Here is a 16,566-nt window from a genome sequence, read left to right as displayed (position 1 = left end):
CAAAACAACAGCCTAGTAACCTGCTAAAGATTAGAGCCACATTGTTGCTGCAGTCCTAGTTTGTCAAAAAAATGAGGGCCAATGATAATCTGCCACAATTGAAAATCATCAAAATATCAGTGGTGAACCAGCATTTAAAAGAATAGGGAAAGAAAACAAGAAAGAACAGGCTATTACCGTAGAAATTGTTACAAAACTTAGGAGGGAGGAATTAGCAGAGAGGAAAGTTGACATAAAATCAATGAAAGATGGACGTTGATCCTCTTTCCATGCATTTCTCATCAAACAGACTCCATTTATACCTACAAGTGGAGATAAGAATGCATTTTTTTAACCAATAAAATTTTACACAATAAAGTAGGATAAATAAAATGTTTTATTACTCATTAAAATTGAGTAGAAAATTAAAATTTAAACAAAATATCTAAGAAGCTAACGGATTAAGAGAAGGATAGAAGCATAATTAATTGCAAAGTTTCCACAGTAAATGATAGCTTTAAGTTATTACAGATCCTTAGATCAATCTGATGGGATTCAAGAGAATATAGCTTTCTTAGTAACAAATATATCATGAGTCTATTTGGATTGTCTTATTTGAGAGACTATATCTGCTCTACCGTTTGAAAAACAATATATCTGATCTTTGATTAATCAATATTTACAAAATGTATAGATGTATTAGTTTACCTGGTTGTGTGTGTTTTTTTTTATCAATAGGAAAATAAAAACAAGGAAAAAGGACTAAGCTATCTGCTACCTAAACACCGCAGATGCAAGATAATATCCAATTGAGGGAGATGAGCAATCCACAGTTTCAAAAGGTTGATATTATTAGAAACATCAACCTTAATCAACCAATAAATACATTCTACCCTTCTCTCAAGGTATGATTAAAGAAGACCACCCAAAAATGAGAAGTGAACTTCCTAATGAGAGAAAATAAGCTGTATGGGACGAAAGTTATTTTGATTAGTGTGATCAACAATTAAATCCAGTTGACGACCTCTCAAAAATAGATCAAAGTTCAGCCAATAAATTAGAAGCTCGACAAAATCTAGAAAAACCATAAATCCAATTACATCCATCATCTTTCAAAAGGACTCTACAACCTTCATTATCACGATTACCAAAAGAGGATCCATCTTCGTGACTTTAATAAAGCCTTCAGGAAGTGGATGCCAGCAAACATGACGAATTACATGATGTTTATTTGAAAGCAAGGGCATCAACCATGGAGGAATGATTGATATTCCATTATCTCTCAGATATTATTAATCTATTATGATAAGTTATTTCTGATCCACTGATACTATCATATATTAGAATCAAGAAGGGATTAAAATCTTAGTGCGGACAATTGTCCATACATTGGTATAGGTAACTCGTCCCTATATATAGACACACACCAAAGCTAGAACTACTCAACTCTAAAGCTGGTTGTATACACATGGTATTGCTGTCATATAAGAAGTTAGAAGGGTGTAAAGATGTCATACTTATCCATGCTAGCTTTTTTTCTTACAGTGGTTAGTCTCAACAATATTACAGGAAATCCAAAGCATCAAATACATGCGTAATTTAAGATGTACCCCAATCCTGCTAATTAACTAGTCTCGTTTGTATATTTGGTTTGCGGGTGCTTATAGTCTCTTTTTGGTAAATTGACTTTGCTCATAAAATAAATCATCCAGCAGCAAAATAAAAGGCAGTATGAACCTTTGAAATATTTTACACTTGTTTGTTTATCCTTGATATATGTTTGAAGCTGTATACGTAGATTTCGAAAAAATTGTTTATTTATAGTTATGGTTGAAAACGCAGATGATGATCTGGTTGAAACAAAACCTATTTTGTCAACAATTCCAGAGAGTTTACACCGCCTAAGGTTGAAGACAAACCAAATATTGATGGAGCTTCCGTTCGTGTTGAAGTTTCATTTGTTAACTCCGGTGTCGCCCCACTTGATGTCAATGAAGTTGACACGAATCAAATATTTTCAAGCGAAGTTATATGGATAAATAAAGATGACTTGCTTAATTGGGTACGACATCAAGAAAATAGGGTGAAATTATATTGGTCCTGTTATTTCGGACTCTCAATAAGCTTTTTTCAAAAATAGACAAATTCTAGATGGTATTCTGATAGTTAATGAAGTTGTTGATGAGGCTCGCAAAAAGAAAAAAGACCTTATGTTGTTCAAAGTGGATTTTGAAAAGGCATATGACTCGGTATATTGGGGCTATTTGGACTCTGTTTAGGGTCGTATGTCTTCTCATATGCTTTGGAGAAAGTGGATTAGAGAGCGTGTCTGTATAGCCACGACGTCTGTTTTAGTGAATGGCAGCCCCACTGATGAGTTCCCGCTTAAGAGAGGGTTAAGGCAGGCTGACCCGTTGTCTCCTTTCTTGTTTTTGTTGGCGGCTAATGGCCTTAATATCCTGATGAAATTGTTGGTTGAGGCTCAATTATTCACTGGTTACAGTATTGGGGGTGTCAATCCGGTTGTTGTCTCACCTTCAATTTGCTGATGATACTTTGTTCGTTGGAACTAAAAGTTGGGCCAATGTCCGTGCTCTAAGGGCGGCACTTATTACTTTTGAGGATATGTCGGGTTTGAAAGTGAATTTTCATAAGAGTATTCTTGTTGGGGTTAACATCGCCCTTTCCTGGTTGACCGAGGCTGCGTCTGTGCAGCATTGTAAAGTGGGAAAAGTTCCTTTCTTGTACTTAAGTCTGTGCAGCATTGTCGGGTTGGAATAGTTGTTTCCTCTCTTTTGGTGGCTGATTGGTTCTTCTTAAATCAGTCATGACCTCTCTGTCTGTCTATGCTCTTTCCTTCTTTAAAGCTTCGTTAGGTATAATCTCTACCATTGAATCATTGTTTAATAATTTTTTTTGGGGATGGGGTGAGGATCATAGGTAAATATCTTGGATAGGTTGAAGTTCAGTTTTCCTTCAAAAGGAGTTCGGAGGTTTGGAGGTTAAGCAGTTGAAGGAATTTAATGTTGCCTTACTAGGAAAATGGTGTTGGAGGATGTTAGTGGATAGGGGTGGTTTTTGGTATAAAGATATAGTCGCCCACTATGGCGAGGTAGGCGGGAGGTTGGAGGATGGGGGCCGGAGTTGTTCTTCGTGGTGGCGGAAGGTTGTGAGGATTTGAGATGGGGCGGTGGAGTTGGGGGTGGATGGGTTGAGGAGTGCGTGACAAATAAGGCGGGGGATGGGGCTGACACGATGTTTTGGTTTGATAGATGGTTGGGGCCGGTTCCTTTTTGTGTGTGATTCCGTAGGTTGTTTGAGTTATTTGAAAACAAGTCCATTACGGTGGCAGCTTTGTTTTCTCTTGGAGTGGAGCCGAGGGTGAGGCCTGGGCATGGAGGAGATTATGGGTTTGGGAGGAGGAGATGTTAGAGGAGTGTAGGACTTTACTATTTGATGTTTCTCTGCATGTTGATGTTACAGATCAGTGGTTGTGGCTCCCTGACCCTTTAGAGGGTTACTCAGTTCGGGGTGCATATCATGTGTTGACTTCAAAAGACTTACCTCTTGTGGATTCAACAGCGGAGATGATTTGGCATAGACAGGTTCCTCTGAAGGTATCAGTTTTTGCTTGGAGATTGCTTCGTGACAGATTTCCCACTAAATTCAATCTGGTTAATAGAAGTGTCATCTCTTCAGAAGCCGCTGTATGTGTTTCAGGTTGCGGTTCTATAGAATCGGCGCAACATTTAATGTTATTTTACTCTACTTTTGCTTCTTTATGGCCCTTGGTTTGTGATTGGATTGGTTTTATGGGGGTGGATTCCAATGTCTTATTTGACCATTTTGTTCAGTTTGTTCATTCAACAGGTGTTAGTAAGGCTCGAAAGTCGTTTCTTCGACTAATTTGGCTTCCTTGTGCTTGGGTCTTATGGACTGAATGTAACAATAGGTTATTTAATAATACTATTACTCCTATTTCCAGGTTGCTGAACAAAGTAAAATATTTGTCTTTAGGATGGCTGAAAGCCAAAAAGGCCACCTTTATGTATGGTACCGATAGGTGGTGGTCAAGCCCTTTTTAATGTCTGGTCATTGGTTAATGGTTTATGTTAATGTAAGACCTGACTGACATGGTGTATCTTTAGAAGTCTCGGTGGCACGTCTTGTGCTATTGAGATTCTTGTTTCATGTTAATATATATCCCATTTTGTTTGTTAAAAAAAAAAACACACACATTTGTTGCGTGAATGGTTTTTACGATAAATTATAAATTCTCATTCTTATTTAGAAGATATAAAGAAAATTAACTAATTGATTACTGACAAATTGTTGTATTGTGTATGAGTTGTATGCTTAAAAATAAGTCTTTAGCGACTTATTTATAACTAAATACCATGAAAATAATCAAGCATAAAAAATATAATTGTCGTATTATAATTATTCTATCTTTAGTGGCGTATATTAGTTGCATGGCTATATTTTATAATAATTATATTTAGTATATATCTTATAAATACTATCATTTTTATTTAGAAACTATCAAAAAATAAAATTTAATTAATTGATTAGTGACGAATGATTATATTATTCGTGAATTGTAACATAAGACGGTACTATTTAATGACCCATTTACAAAAAATTAACGTAAAAAAAAGAAAAGAATAAAATACAAAAAAGAAGACGAAGTTGACAAATGTCAACTGACCACTTTTTAAGAATGAATGAGAATAAGTTTATTTTTCTTAAAAAAATAAGAAGAGGTTTTTTTAAAAAAAAAGAAAGACGACAAGTGTCAAAATTTAAAATAATGGGGTATTTTAGTAGTTTTGCTAGTAAATTGTTTTGTCAAGTCTATATATTAGATAGATTAGTGATCATCTTTATCAGTTTGATCATTTGGTGGGGATATCGAGATCTTCACACTCTTTTCTGATGGTAATTTGGATGACTACTCTGTGGGTTATTTGAAAGGAAATAAACAACATGATTTTTAACCAAAAGATTGACACAATGAATCAATGTTAAATTTATATCTTTTTCTTGGCTACAGGAAAATATGCCTACTTTCTCCTTCAGTTACAATGACCGGTGGTGTCACCCTTTACCTTGTATGGGTGTTCTAGTGTAGCTTGTTTTCTTTTTGTCTTTCTTCCGGAGTGCTTTTTGTATGGCACAAGACTCTTAACTGTGTTTTTTAGTTGGTGGTTCTCTTCTGCACACGTTGTGTGAGATCAATCACTCTTTGTGATCTAATATATTCCATTTTAGCTTATTAAAAAAATAAATAAATAATTTAGGGTCCGTTTGGACAAGTCTTATTTTGAGCTTATGTAAAATAGCTTATGCAAATAAATTAGTTTTTAAATTTATTTATAAGTTTCACTAACGAAAATCGTATATTTATAACCAGTTTTTTCTAATATAGAAAAAGTATATTGACAAGGTTACAAATAATAGAAAAAAACTTGTTTATTTACATAAGTTCAGGGCCATTCCTACGAATTCGGAGGCTCGACGCTGTAAGTGAAAAGAGGCAAGTAATAAAATAAAAACGTATTTTTTTTAAAAGAACAATGTTCTATTTAAATTTTTTAAAAGATAAATACTATGTATCAAACGATCACCTATTGTACCAAAAAAAAGATAAATACTATGTGACGTATATATGCGGTACACCCAAAAGTGAAAATCACTACCATATACATGATAACCCTCAAACCACCATCCCGAAAGGGATAGTATACTTAGTAATACTACTGGACTATAATTTGAATCCTGCTCTTTACCCAAATAGATTTGCTTATTCCCAAAGTAAATGACCCAAATACCCCTACGTGAGTTAACATGCGCTAGTGCAAATGCCCACATTAGTTAACGTACGTTGCATGAGTTAACATGCGCTAGTGCAAATTCCCACGTTAGTTAACATACGTTTCGTGGGTTAACATGAGCTATTGTTATTTGTAGCATGAGGTTGCGTGAGTTAACATGCGCTAGTGTAATTTGTAGCATGAGGTTGCGTGAGTTAACATGCGCTAGTGTAATTTGTAGCGTGAGTTAACTCACGTTGCCATTTGCACTAACGTGAGTTAACTCACGTTTTTAGTAGACAACAGAAACAACATTTAATGCAATCAGTTACTGCACATACTTTCAAAAAGTCTAGAATGACTCGTAATCACGCCGTATTCATAACTTACCCGAATTACGCCAGTTTAACAACATTATCAGATAATACGACATAATCGATCCAAATTACACAAAAACATCATTTTTCTCACAATCACATAATCACCCATAAACGAACCAAACGGTCCAAATTACACAAATTCGCTGGTAATGACCCGTAATGACTTAAACACATTTAATGACACGTAAATGATCCAAATTACACCAATTTGTCCATAAATTTCATCGCTAAATTACATAAACACATATCCATTAAAATTCAAAAATACGAACACAAATTCGAACAAAATACAATATTACACGTTAATAAATATTACACTTCAACGGATCGGACATAAAGATGTAAAATGTTATTTTCAATAATTAGGCTAAACATGACATCAACATTGCTATCATCTTTGAGAAGTAGTGGAAAATACACAGTCTTCCAAAAGTCCTCTTCCTTCTCCTCCCCCAAGTCCACGGTTGGCACTTGTACAACGACATAACTTGTTATATGATTTGAACCAATTTGGATAAAGAAGTCGTAAAGTTTTGCCTTCAACTCGTCCAACTTGTAGGTGGGGTTTATATAGAACCAAGCCCTCTTTTTTACATCTACACAACGGAAAATAAGTTTAACTGGATCTTGTGCATCTTCAGGTATGTTTCACTTCAGAAAAATATAATGGAAAACAAATATTAGAGAAATGAGATAAAATAAATAGTAGAATAATTAGTGACAAAGTAATGCGAACAATAATTTGTGTGACATAACCGGCCACCAAAATAGTACTTCATTTCATATATTTATATTATATATAATATTAGTTACATATTGGCCACAGATATCCAAATTAAATAACTGGCCACCCAAAAATACGTCGGGGTGTAATACCACCAAAAAATAGGACGAACACCGATCGACCTAAAAGTGTCATAACCTATAACCTATCTAAGAAGTCTATTGACATTCCTAAATTTTCATCTTCTTCCATGTCTTCCATCCCTTCAAATTCTTGTTCCTTTTTTTTTTCTTCCGAAGTGGGAGTATTATCACAAACAATTGGATTGTGCTCATTTGTTGGGTTCTTTGGTGGCTTTGGCTCCTTAGACACGAGCTCATCGAAGGCGGCTTGTCTGTCCATAAACTCAAAATGCCATTTCTCCTCGTCACCAATCTTGTGAGTCATCCACACCTTACAAGGAGGTGGTAACAGACAATCTTCTTTCAACTTCACATCAAGAAAGTGGCCGAGAATTAAGCAAAGACACATTATGTTGGAATGTGGCTTAAGTGGTGGATCCGGATTGGGAAATATGTCTCACATGAAACATTCATTTCGGGCAAAGTCAATAAAACAACGGCTCTATTGTAGCAAGTAGCAATAATGTGACCCATATCCGAAGTGGTCAACCATTTATGTGGCGGCGCAATACCACTTTTACTTGTTAGAGGGTGTAAACCATCCAAGATAAGTTTATAGCGCTTCTTGGTACCATATATTGACAAGTAGTCACTCTTGTGATTTTTCAAATCATTAATAAATGCATGACGAACCAAAACATGACTATCCTCATTCAATCCCATGCGCCTAGCTATGACCTGGAAACCACATTACCATCCCCTCTAACATTCACAATGTCTTCAACGTAAGGTCTCATCAAGTTTGGAATTTGTGAAATGCATGGTATTCGTAAATAAGGTTTTTTTTTTTTTTTTTTTAAGTAGGAGTTGAAGCTTGTGAGAGGGAGAAAGTACCAAGACGTGAACCTTTAGTCTTTGGAACATTACTCTTCGCATGTGAGTATTGACTATTGGAATTTTAAGCATCAATAGTCTCCCACCTAGAGGGGATTCGACCTGTGGACCTCGTTTTCGGTGTAGACTTCACCCTTTTAGGTGCTCCCTTGGTGGCCACTTTTCTCGGAGGTGGCTTCAACATTGTTTCCTCCGAAAATCCTAGTTCACGTACAACAAGGACAAAGGATGTAACGCCCGTTTCGAATTATTTAATTATTTAATTGAGTCTAGAAAATATTTAGATGAGTTTATATTATATTTATATGATATATGTGTGATTTAAGAGATTTATATGATTGAGGTGGTTTTATATGATTTTATGAGGAGTTGTGACTTATGTTATTGTTTAATAAAATAAGATTTAAAAATAAAATAAATATTGAGTTTAGGGGTTGTTTTGAGATTTTAGAGAGTTTTGGGGGAGAATGAGAAATAAGATAAGATAATTGGAGGAGATATAAATAGGGAAACCTAGTTTAGAAAAACATAACGTACGTACGATCAGTTTTGGAAAAAGGGAGAAAAGCCAAGAGAAGGGAGAACCACCAAGAAGGGCTGCGATTTTGATCTATAAGGTAAGGGTGAGACTAACTTTGCAATTCTTTAAGTCTGTGAATCAACGGTTACATTTAACATGAATTAGGATGAGTTTAAGAGGAATCGAAAATTAGGTCAAATTGGTAGAATTGATGACTAAACGGTAAAAAATTGTTAGATTGATGTAGAAATTGTCCCTCGACCTTAGATAATGATTATGATGAATTCTGGAGTCGAGATTAGGCTTAAAACCATGAGAATTAGTGATTTTTCATAAAAACTGCACTTTTGCCCGTAGCGACATTCATCGCTTGCCTCCCGAGCTATGATCCTCACCACGACGAGTGATGAACTTCATCGCTCGCCTCGCGAGCAACCTCTCCCCGCCTTGCGAGTTGCACATCGTAGCTCGCCATAGCGAGCAGATGAACTGGCCTAGCGAGCTCGACTAGAGAGCATGCAATATTTCGTGATTTTAACTTTTGAGTTGATCCTTAGATGCTTTTGAGTGCCTGAACATGTCTAATAATGATTAGGAAAGAATGTAGGATGAGATTGAACCTGGAAAGATTGTAGAATGAAACTTGTGGGATTCTGACCTGAACTCGCCACGGGGAGCAAAGGCTCTCGCCTCACGAGTCACCCAGAAACAGAGTGCCTTGTTAGGTTTTGCGATCTTTGTTGCACGAGCTGTTGATAATTGAACCTTGGGGGTAGTATTAAGACTTAATGAGGATGTTAATTATAATCTGTGAAGCTGTTTAAGATGTGTTGATGTTGATTATGATGTGATATAATGTTATGTGCATTACTTGAAGAATATTTGAATATTTAATATGTTGATGAATTGCAATTGATATTATTATGTCATGCTGTTTTTGTAAACTGCCTATGTTGCTGTTGTTATTTAACTAAGCTGCATGAGTCGGTCTAACTTGATGAAGATGATGATGTTCCAAATTATTGGATTATATAAGAGGTTGTTGAATAAAGATGTCTAACAGGTCGAGTCCATGCATTAGCATTTCATTGTTGGGGGCTTGATTCCCTGGAGCTTTGTACTCAACACGTTGGAGCTTTAGCTCAATTAGCGATGGGGGCTTGGTGCCCTTGAAGTATATTAATACTCAAATAACGATGGGGGCTTGATACCCTGTATTGGTACCACATGCATATAAGAGGTCTTAGTTGCATAGTTGCATTGTTGAGTCGAAAATGATAAGTTGTGAAGTTGTTATTATTATGAATGAAGTGATGAATGATATATTATTATCTATGATGAATAATAAGATGTTTTTATGTTGTTAAATATAATTGTTGAATGGCTTAAATAGGTCTTTCATCCCTGCAAATATAGGTCATTTGAATTTTCGTCCCTAAAGTTACTAATCAGATGTAATAAGGACCAAAAGTCAAATGATTAATATTTGCAGGGACAGATTGAAAGGAATAGTAACTTCACGGACGAAAATTCAAATGGCCTATATTTGCAGGGACGAAAGACATATTTAAGCCTTGTTGAATTATATGCTTAATATTATTGTTTTGTGAAATCTCACCCCTTCTGCTTGGAAATGTTGCTCTTCGTATTAGTAACTTGCAGGTGATCCAGAGTAGGTTGTTGTGTTTCCTGTCGTGAGTGGCCTTTTCCCACTGAGTCTTAAGTTGCTCTGATACGTAACGGGAGGGGATCTTTAGTGGCTATTTCTCTTTCCTTTGCGTATATGCTATGTTTTCATGTTGTTTAACTGAATTTATGAGATGACTTTTATGAGGCCTGCGTGCCAAGACTTTATTAATGATGATGAACTTATCCGCTGCGAGTTTTGAAATAACTATGTTAAAAGATAATTTGTTAATTATCTCATTTATGATTTTAAGAAGTGTGATATCCCGTTTCATGATGTTTTACTCTGATATTTGAAATGAAATTTTTATGTTGGGAAAACGGGGTGTTACAATTGGTATCAGAGCAGGTCGGTCCGTCCGGCCAATTAGAAGAGTCGTGTCGAGTTTTAGTAATAGTTATATTACTATCTTATGTTGATGTTGCTTGTTGTAGAGACTAAGAGATGGCTAGAAGAGACGACACTGCGTTAGCTGATGCACTACAAGTCGTAGCTTAAGCTGTGGGACAACAACCTGATGCAAATGCTGGTGCGAATGCTGAAGTGAGGATGCTAGAGACCTTTCTGAGGAATCATCCTCCTACTTTCAAGGGAAGATATGACCCTGATGGAGCCCAGACGTGGCTCCAAGAGATGGAGAGAGTGTTCCGTGTGATGCAGTGTTCTAAAGTCCAGAAGGTGCGTTTTGGAATACATATGCTAGTTGAGGAGGCTGATGATTGGTGGGTGAGTCTTCTAACTACCTTAGAGCAAGACTGTGTTGTGGTTACTTGGGCTGTGTTTAGGAGGGAGTTCCTAAACAGATACTTTCCGGAAGATGTTCGTGGGAAGAGAGAGATCGAGTTCCTTGAGCTGAAGCAAGGAAACATGTCCGTGACTGAGTATGCTGCCAAGTTTGTGGAATTGGAAAAGTTTTATCCGCACTACACTCCAGAGACTGCTGAGTTTTCAAAGTGTATCAAATTTGAGAACGGTTTGCGTGCTGAGATTAAGAGAGCAATTGGTTACCAAAAGATCCGAGTTTTCTCTGAGCTGGTGAGCAGTTGCAGGATTTACGAGGAGGATACCAAGGCTCATTACAAGATTGTGAATGAGCGGAAGACTAAGGGTCAGCAGAGTCGCCCTAAGCTTTACAGTGCCCCTGCTGATAAGGGCAAAGAGAGAATGGTCGAAGATAGACAGCCTAAGAAGAAGGATGCTCCTCCAGAAATTGTCTGTTTTACTTGTGGTGAGAAAGGCCACAAGAGTAATGCTTGTCCTGGGGATACCAAGAGATGTTTCCGATGTGGAAAGAAGGGTCATGCACTAGCTGAGTGCAAACATGATGATACAGTATGCTTCAATTGTAATGAAGAGGGTCACATTGGTTCACAGTGCAAGAAACCTAAGAAGGTGCCGACTACTGGTAGAGTTTTTACTTTGACTGGTACATAGACAGAGAACGAGGATCGCTTGATCAGAGGTACTTGTTATATTGATAATACACCTTTAGTTGCTATTATTGATACTGGTGCTACGCGTTGATTTATTGCTTTTGATTGTGCTACTAAGTTGGGTCTTGTCATGTCTGATATGAATGGAGAAATGGTTGTCGAAACTCCAACTAAGGGTTCGGTGACTACTTCTCTTGTGTGTATAAGATGTCCCTTGTCTATGTTTGATCGTGATTTTCAGATTGATTTGGTTTGTCTAGCTTTGAGTGGTATGGATGTAATTCTTGGTATGACCTGGTTAGAGTACAACCATGTTCACATTAATTGTTATAGTAAGTCGGTGTTTTTCTCTTCTGCTGAAGAGGAAAGTGGCGCAGAGTTTTTGTCTACTAAGCAGCTGAAGCAGTAAGAACGTGATGGTATTTTGATGTTTTCTTTGATGGCTTCCTTATCTACTGAGAATCAACCAGTGATTGATAAACTACAAGTGGTATGCGATTTTCCAGAAGTATTTTCTGATGAAATTCCTGATGTGCCTCCAGAGAGAGAAGTTGAGTTTTCGATTGATCTTGTTCCTGGAACGAAGCCTGTGTCTATGACACCTTATCGTATGTCAACTTCTGAGTTGGCCGAGTTGAAGAAACAATTAGAAGATTTACTTGAGAAAAAGTTTGTTAGACCAAGTGTTTCACCTTGGGGAGCGCCGGTTTTGCTAGTGAAGAAGAAAGATGGTAGCATGAGATTGTGTATTGACTATCGACAGTTGAACAAGGTGACAATAAAGAATAGGTATCCACTTCCGAGAATTGATGATTTGATGGATCAGTTAGTGGGTACAAGTGTTTTCAACAAGATAGATTTGAGATCAGGTTATCACCATATTAAAGTAAAAGATGAAGATATGCAGAAGACAACTTTCAGAACGCGTTATGGACATTATGAGTACAAAGTTATGCCTTTCGGTGTTATAAATGCACCTGGAGTATTTATGTAGTACATGAATCGCATCTTTCATGAATTTTTGGATCGGTTCGTGGTTGTTTTTATTGATGATATTTTGATTTACTCCAAGTCTGAAGAAGAACATGCTGAGCATTTGAAGCTGGTTTTGCAAGTGTTGAAAGAGAAGAAGCTTTATGCGAAATTGTCTAAGTGTAAATTCTGGTTGAAAGAAGTGAGCTTTCTTGGACATGTTATTTCTGGTAGTGGTATTTCAGTAGATTCGTCTAAAGTTGAAGCGGTATCGCAATGGGAGACTCCTAAGTCGGTTACTGAGATTAGAAGCTTTTTGGGATTGGCTGGTTATTACAGAAGATTTATAGAAGGATTTTCCAAGTTAGCACTTCCGCTAACACAGTTGACCTGTAAAGGTAAAGCCTTTGTGTGGGATGTTCAATGTGACAACAGTTTCCGTGAATTGAAGAAGCGACTGACGACAGCTCCAGTTTTGATTTTGCCAAAGTCAGATGAACCTTTTGTGGTATATTGGGATGCGTCCAAGCTGGGTTTAGGGGGTGTACTTATGCAAGATGGAAAAGTAGTAGCTTATGCTTCGAGACAGTTGAGAATTCATGAGAAGAATTACCTTACACACGATTTAGAGTTGGCTGCTGTGGTCTTTGTATTGAAGATATGGAGACATTACTTGTACGGTTCGAGATTTGAGGTGTTTAGTAATCATAAGAGTTTGAAGTATCTGTTCGATCAGAAGGAATTGAATATGAGGCAGCGTAGATGGCTTGAATTGCTGAAGGACTATGATTTTGAGTTGAGCTATCATCCGGGTAAAGCTAATGTTGTTGCAGATGCTTTGAGTAGGAAGACCTGGCATATGTCTGGTATGATGGTAAAGGAGTTCGAGTTACTTGAACAGTTCAGAGATTTGAGTTTAGTTTGTTAAATGTCCTCTGAAATTGTGAAGCTAGGAATGCGAAAGATTGATAATGAATTTCTGAGGAGTATTAAAGAAGCGCAAAAAGTTGATGTTAAGTTTGTGGACTTGTTGGCTGCTAGTGATCAGACTGAAGACAATGATTTTAAAATCGATGATCAAGGTGTGTTGAGGTTTCGAGGTAGGATTTGTATTCCAGACGATGAGGAGATGAAGAAAATGATTCTTGAAGAGAGTCATAGAAGTAACTTAAGTATTCATCCGGGAGCTACGAAGATGTATCATGATCTAAAGAAGTTGTTTTGGTGGTCTGGATTAAAACGCGATGTTGCACAGTTTGTGTATTCTTGTTTGATTTGTCAGAAATCGAAGGTTGAGCATCAGAAACCTACTGGTATAATGGTGTCTTTATATTTGCCAGAGTGGAAATGGGATAGTATATCCATGGATTTTGTGACGAGTTTTCCGGATACTCCTAAAGGAAATGACGCGATTTGGGTGATTGTTGATAGATTGACGAAGTCGGCTCATTTTCTTCCGATTAATATTAGTTTTCCTGTTTCTCAGTTGGCGGAGATTTATATTCGAGATATTGTGAAGTTGCATGGTGTTCCTTCGAGCATTCTATCAGATAGAGATCCAAGATTTACTTCTAGATTTTGGAAACGTTTGCAAGAGGCTTTAGGTTCTAAGTTGAGGTTGAGTTCGGCGTATCATCCGCAGACAGATGGTCAGCCGGAGAGGACGATTCAGTCGTTAGAAGATTTGTTGAGAGTTTGTGTACTTCAGCAAGGAGGAACTTGGGATAGTCATCTTCCATTGATAGAGTTCACGTACAATAATAGTTATCATTCTAGTATTGGAATGGCACCTTATGAGGTTTTGTATGGTCGGAGATGCAGAACTCCGTTGTGTTGGTTTGAGTCAGGTGAAAGAGTGGTCTTAGGACCAGAGATTGTTCAACAAACTACTTAGAAGGTTAAGATGATTCAAGAGAAGATGAAAGCTTCGCAGAGTCGGCAAAAGAGTTACCATGATAAGCGTAGGAAAGATCTTAAGTTTCAAGAAGGAGACCACGTGTTTTTGAGAGTCACTCCTGTGACTGGTGTTGGACGAGCTTTGAAGTCAAAGAAGTTGACTCCGAGATTTATTGGTCTGTATCAGATATTGGAAAGAGTTGGAACGGTGGCGTATCGAGTGGGTTTACCACCGCATCTTTCGAATTTGCACGATATGTTTCATGTGTCGCAACTTCGGAAGTATGTACCGGATCCATCCCATGTGATCCAAAGTGATGATGTGCAAGTTAGAGATAACCTTACGGTTGAGACTTTACCGGTAAGGATTGATGAACGAAAAGTGAAGACGTTGAGAGGCAAGGAGATACCTCTTGTGAGAGTCGTTTGGGACGGAGCAACTGGTGAAAGCTTAACGTGGGAGCTAGAGAGTGAGATGTGGGAATCTTATCTAGAGTTATTTGCTTGAGGTAAATTTTCGAGGACGAAAATTTTATAAGTTAGGGAGAGTTGTAACGCCCGTTTCGAATTATTTAATTATTTAATTGAGTCTAGAAGTTATTTAGATGAGTTTATATTATATTTATATGATATATGTGTGATTTAAGAGGGTTATATGATTGAGGTGGTTTTATATGATTTTATGAGGAGTTGTGACTTATTTTATTGTTTAATAAAATAAGATTTGAAAATAAAATAAATATTGAGTTAGGGGTTGTTTTGAGATTTTAGAGAGTTTTGGGGGAGAAAGAGAAATAAGATAAGATAATTGGAGGAGATATAAATAGGGAAACCTAGTTAAGAAAAACATAACGTACGTACGATCAGTTTTGGAAAAAGGGAGAAAAAGCCAAGAGAAGGGAGAACCACCAAGAAGGGCTGCGATTTTGATCTATAAGGTAAGGGTGAGACTAACTTTGCAATTCTATTGCGTCTGTGAATCAACGATTACATTTAACATGAATTAGGATGAGTTTAAGAGGAATCGAAAATTAGGTCAAATTGGTAGAATTGATGATTAAACGTTGAAAAATTGGTAGATTGATGTAGAAATTGTCCCTAGACCTTAGATAATGATTATGATGAATTCTGGAATCGAGATTAGGCTTAAAACCATGAGAATTAGTGATTTTTCATAAAAACTGCATTTCTGTCCGTAGCGACATTCATCGCTCGCCTCCCGAGCTATGATCCTCGCCACGGCGACTGATGAACTTCTTCGGTCGCCTCGCGAGCAACCTCTCCCTACCTCGCGAGTTCCACGTCGAAGCTCGCCCTAGCGAGCAGATGAACTCGCGTAGCGAGCTTGACTAGAGATCATGCAAGATTTCGTGATTTTGACTTTTGAGTTGATCCTTAGATGCTTTTGAGTGCCTGAACATATCTAATAATGATTAGGAAAGAATGTAGGATGAGATTGAACCTAGAAAGATTGTAGAATGAAACTTGTGGGATTCTGAACTGAACTCGCCACGGCGAGCAGAGGCTCTCGCCTCGCGAGTGACCTAGAAACAGAGTGCCTTGTTAGGTTTTGCGACCTTTGTTGCACGAGTTGTTGAGAATTGAACCTTGGGGTAGTATTAAGACTTAATGAGGATGTTAATTATAATCTGTGAAGCTGTTTAAGATGTGTTGATGTTGATTATGATGTGATATAATGTTATGTGCATTACTTGAAGAATATTTGAATATTTAAGATGTTGATGAATTGCAATTGATATTATTATGTCATGCTGTTTTTGTAAACTGCCTATTTAATGTTGTTATTTAACTAAGCTGCATGAGTCGGTCTAAGTTGATCAAGATGATGATGTTCCAAATTATTGGATTATATAAGAGGTTGTTGAATTAAGATGTCTAAAAGGTCGGATCCATGCATTAGCATTTCATTGTTGGGGGCTTGATGCCCTGGAGCTCTGTACTCAACACGTTGGAGCTTTAACTCAATTAGTGATGGGGGCTTGATGCCCTGGAAGTATATTAATACTCAATTAGCGATGGGGGCTTGATGCCCCGTATTGGTACCACATGCATATAAGAGGTCTAAGTTGTGAAGTTGTGATTATTATGAATGAAGTGATGAATGATATATTATTATCTATGATGA

General features: G+C 37.2%; 1 protein-coding gene across 1 annotated transcript; it reads left to right on the top strand.

Annotated features, from left to right (window-relative positions):
* Positions 1-3,083: 3,083 nt before the first annotated feature.
* Positions 3,084-4,064, top strand: LOC112419389 (uncharacterized). Its single transcript, XM_024777028.1, has 2 exons — positions 3,084-3,091; positions 3,332-4,064. The coding sequence occupies exons 1-2, from the start codon at positions 3,084-3,086 to the stop codon at positions 4,062-4,064; spliced, it is 741 nt and encodes a 246-aa protein (XP_024632796.1).
* The last annotated feature ends 12,502 nt before the right edge of the window (positions 4,065-16,566 follow it).

This window comes from Medicago truncatula, chromosome 2 (genome assembly GCF_003473485.1).
Source record: "Medicago truncatula cultivar Jemalong A17 chromosome 2, MtrunA17r5.0-ANR, whole genome shotgun sequence".
Lineage (NCBI taxonomy): Eukaryota > Viridiplantae > Streptophyta > Magnoliopsida > Fabales > Fabaceae > Medicago > Medicago truncatula.
This window is presented reverse-complemented; position numbering and strand designations above follow the sequence as displayed.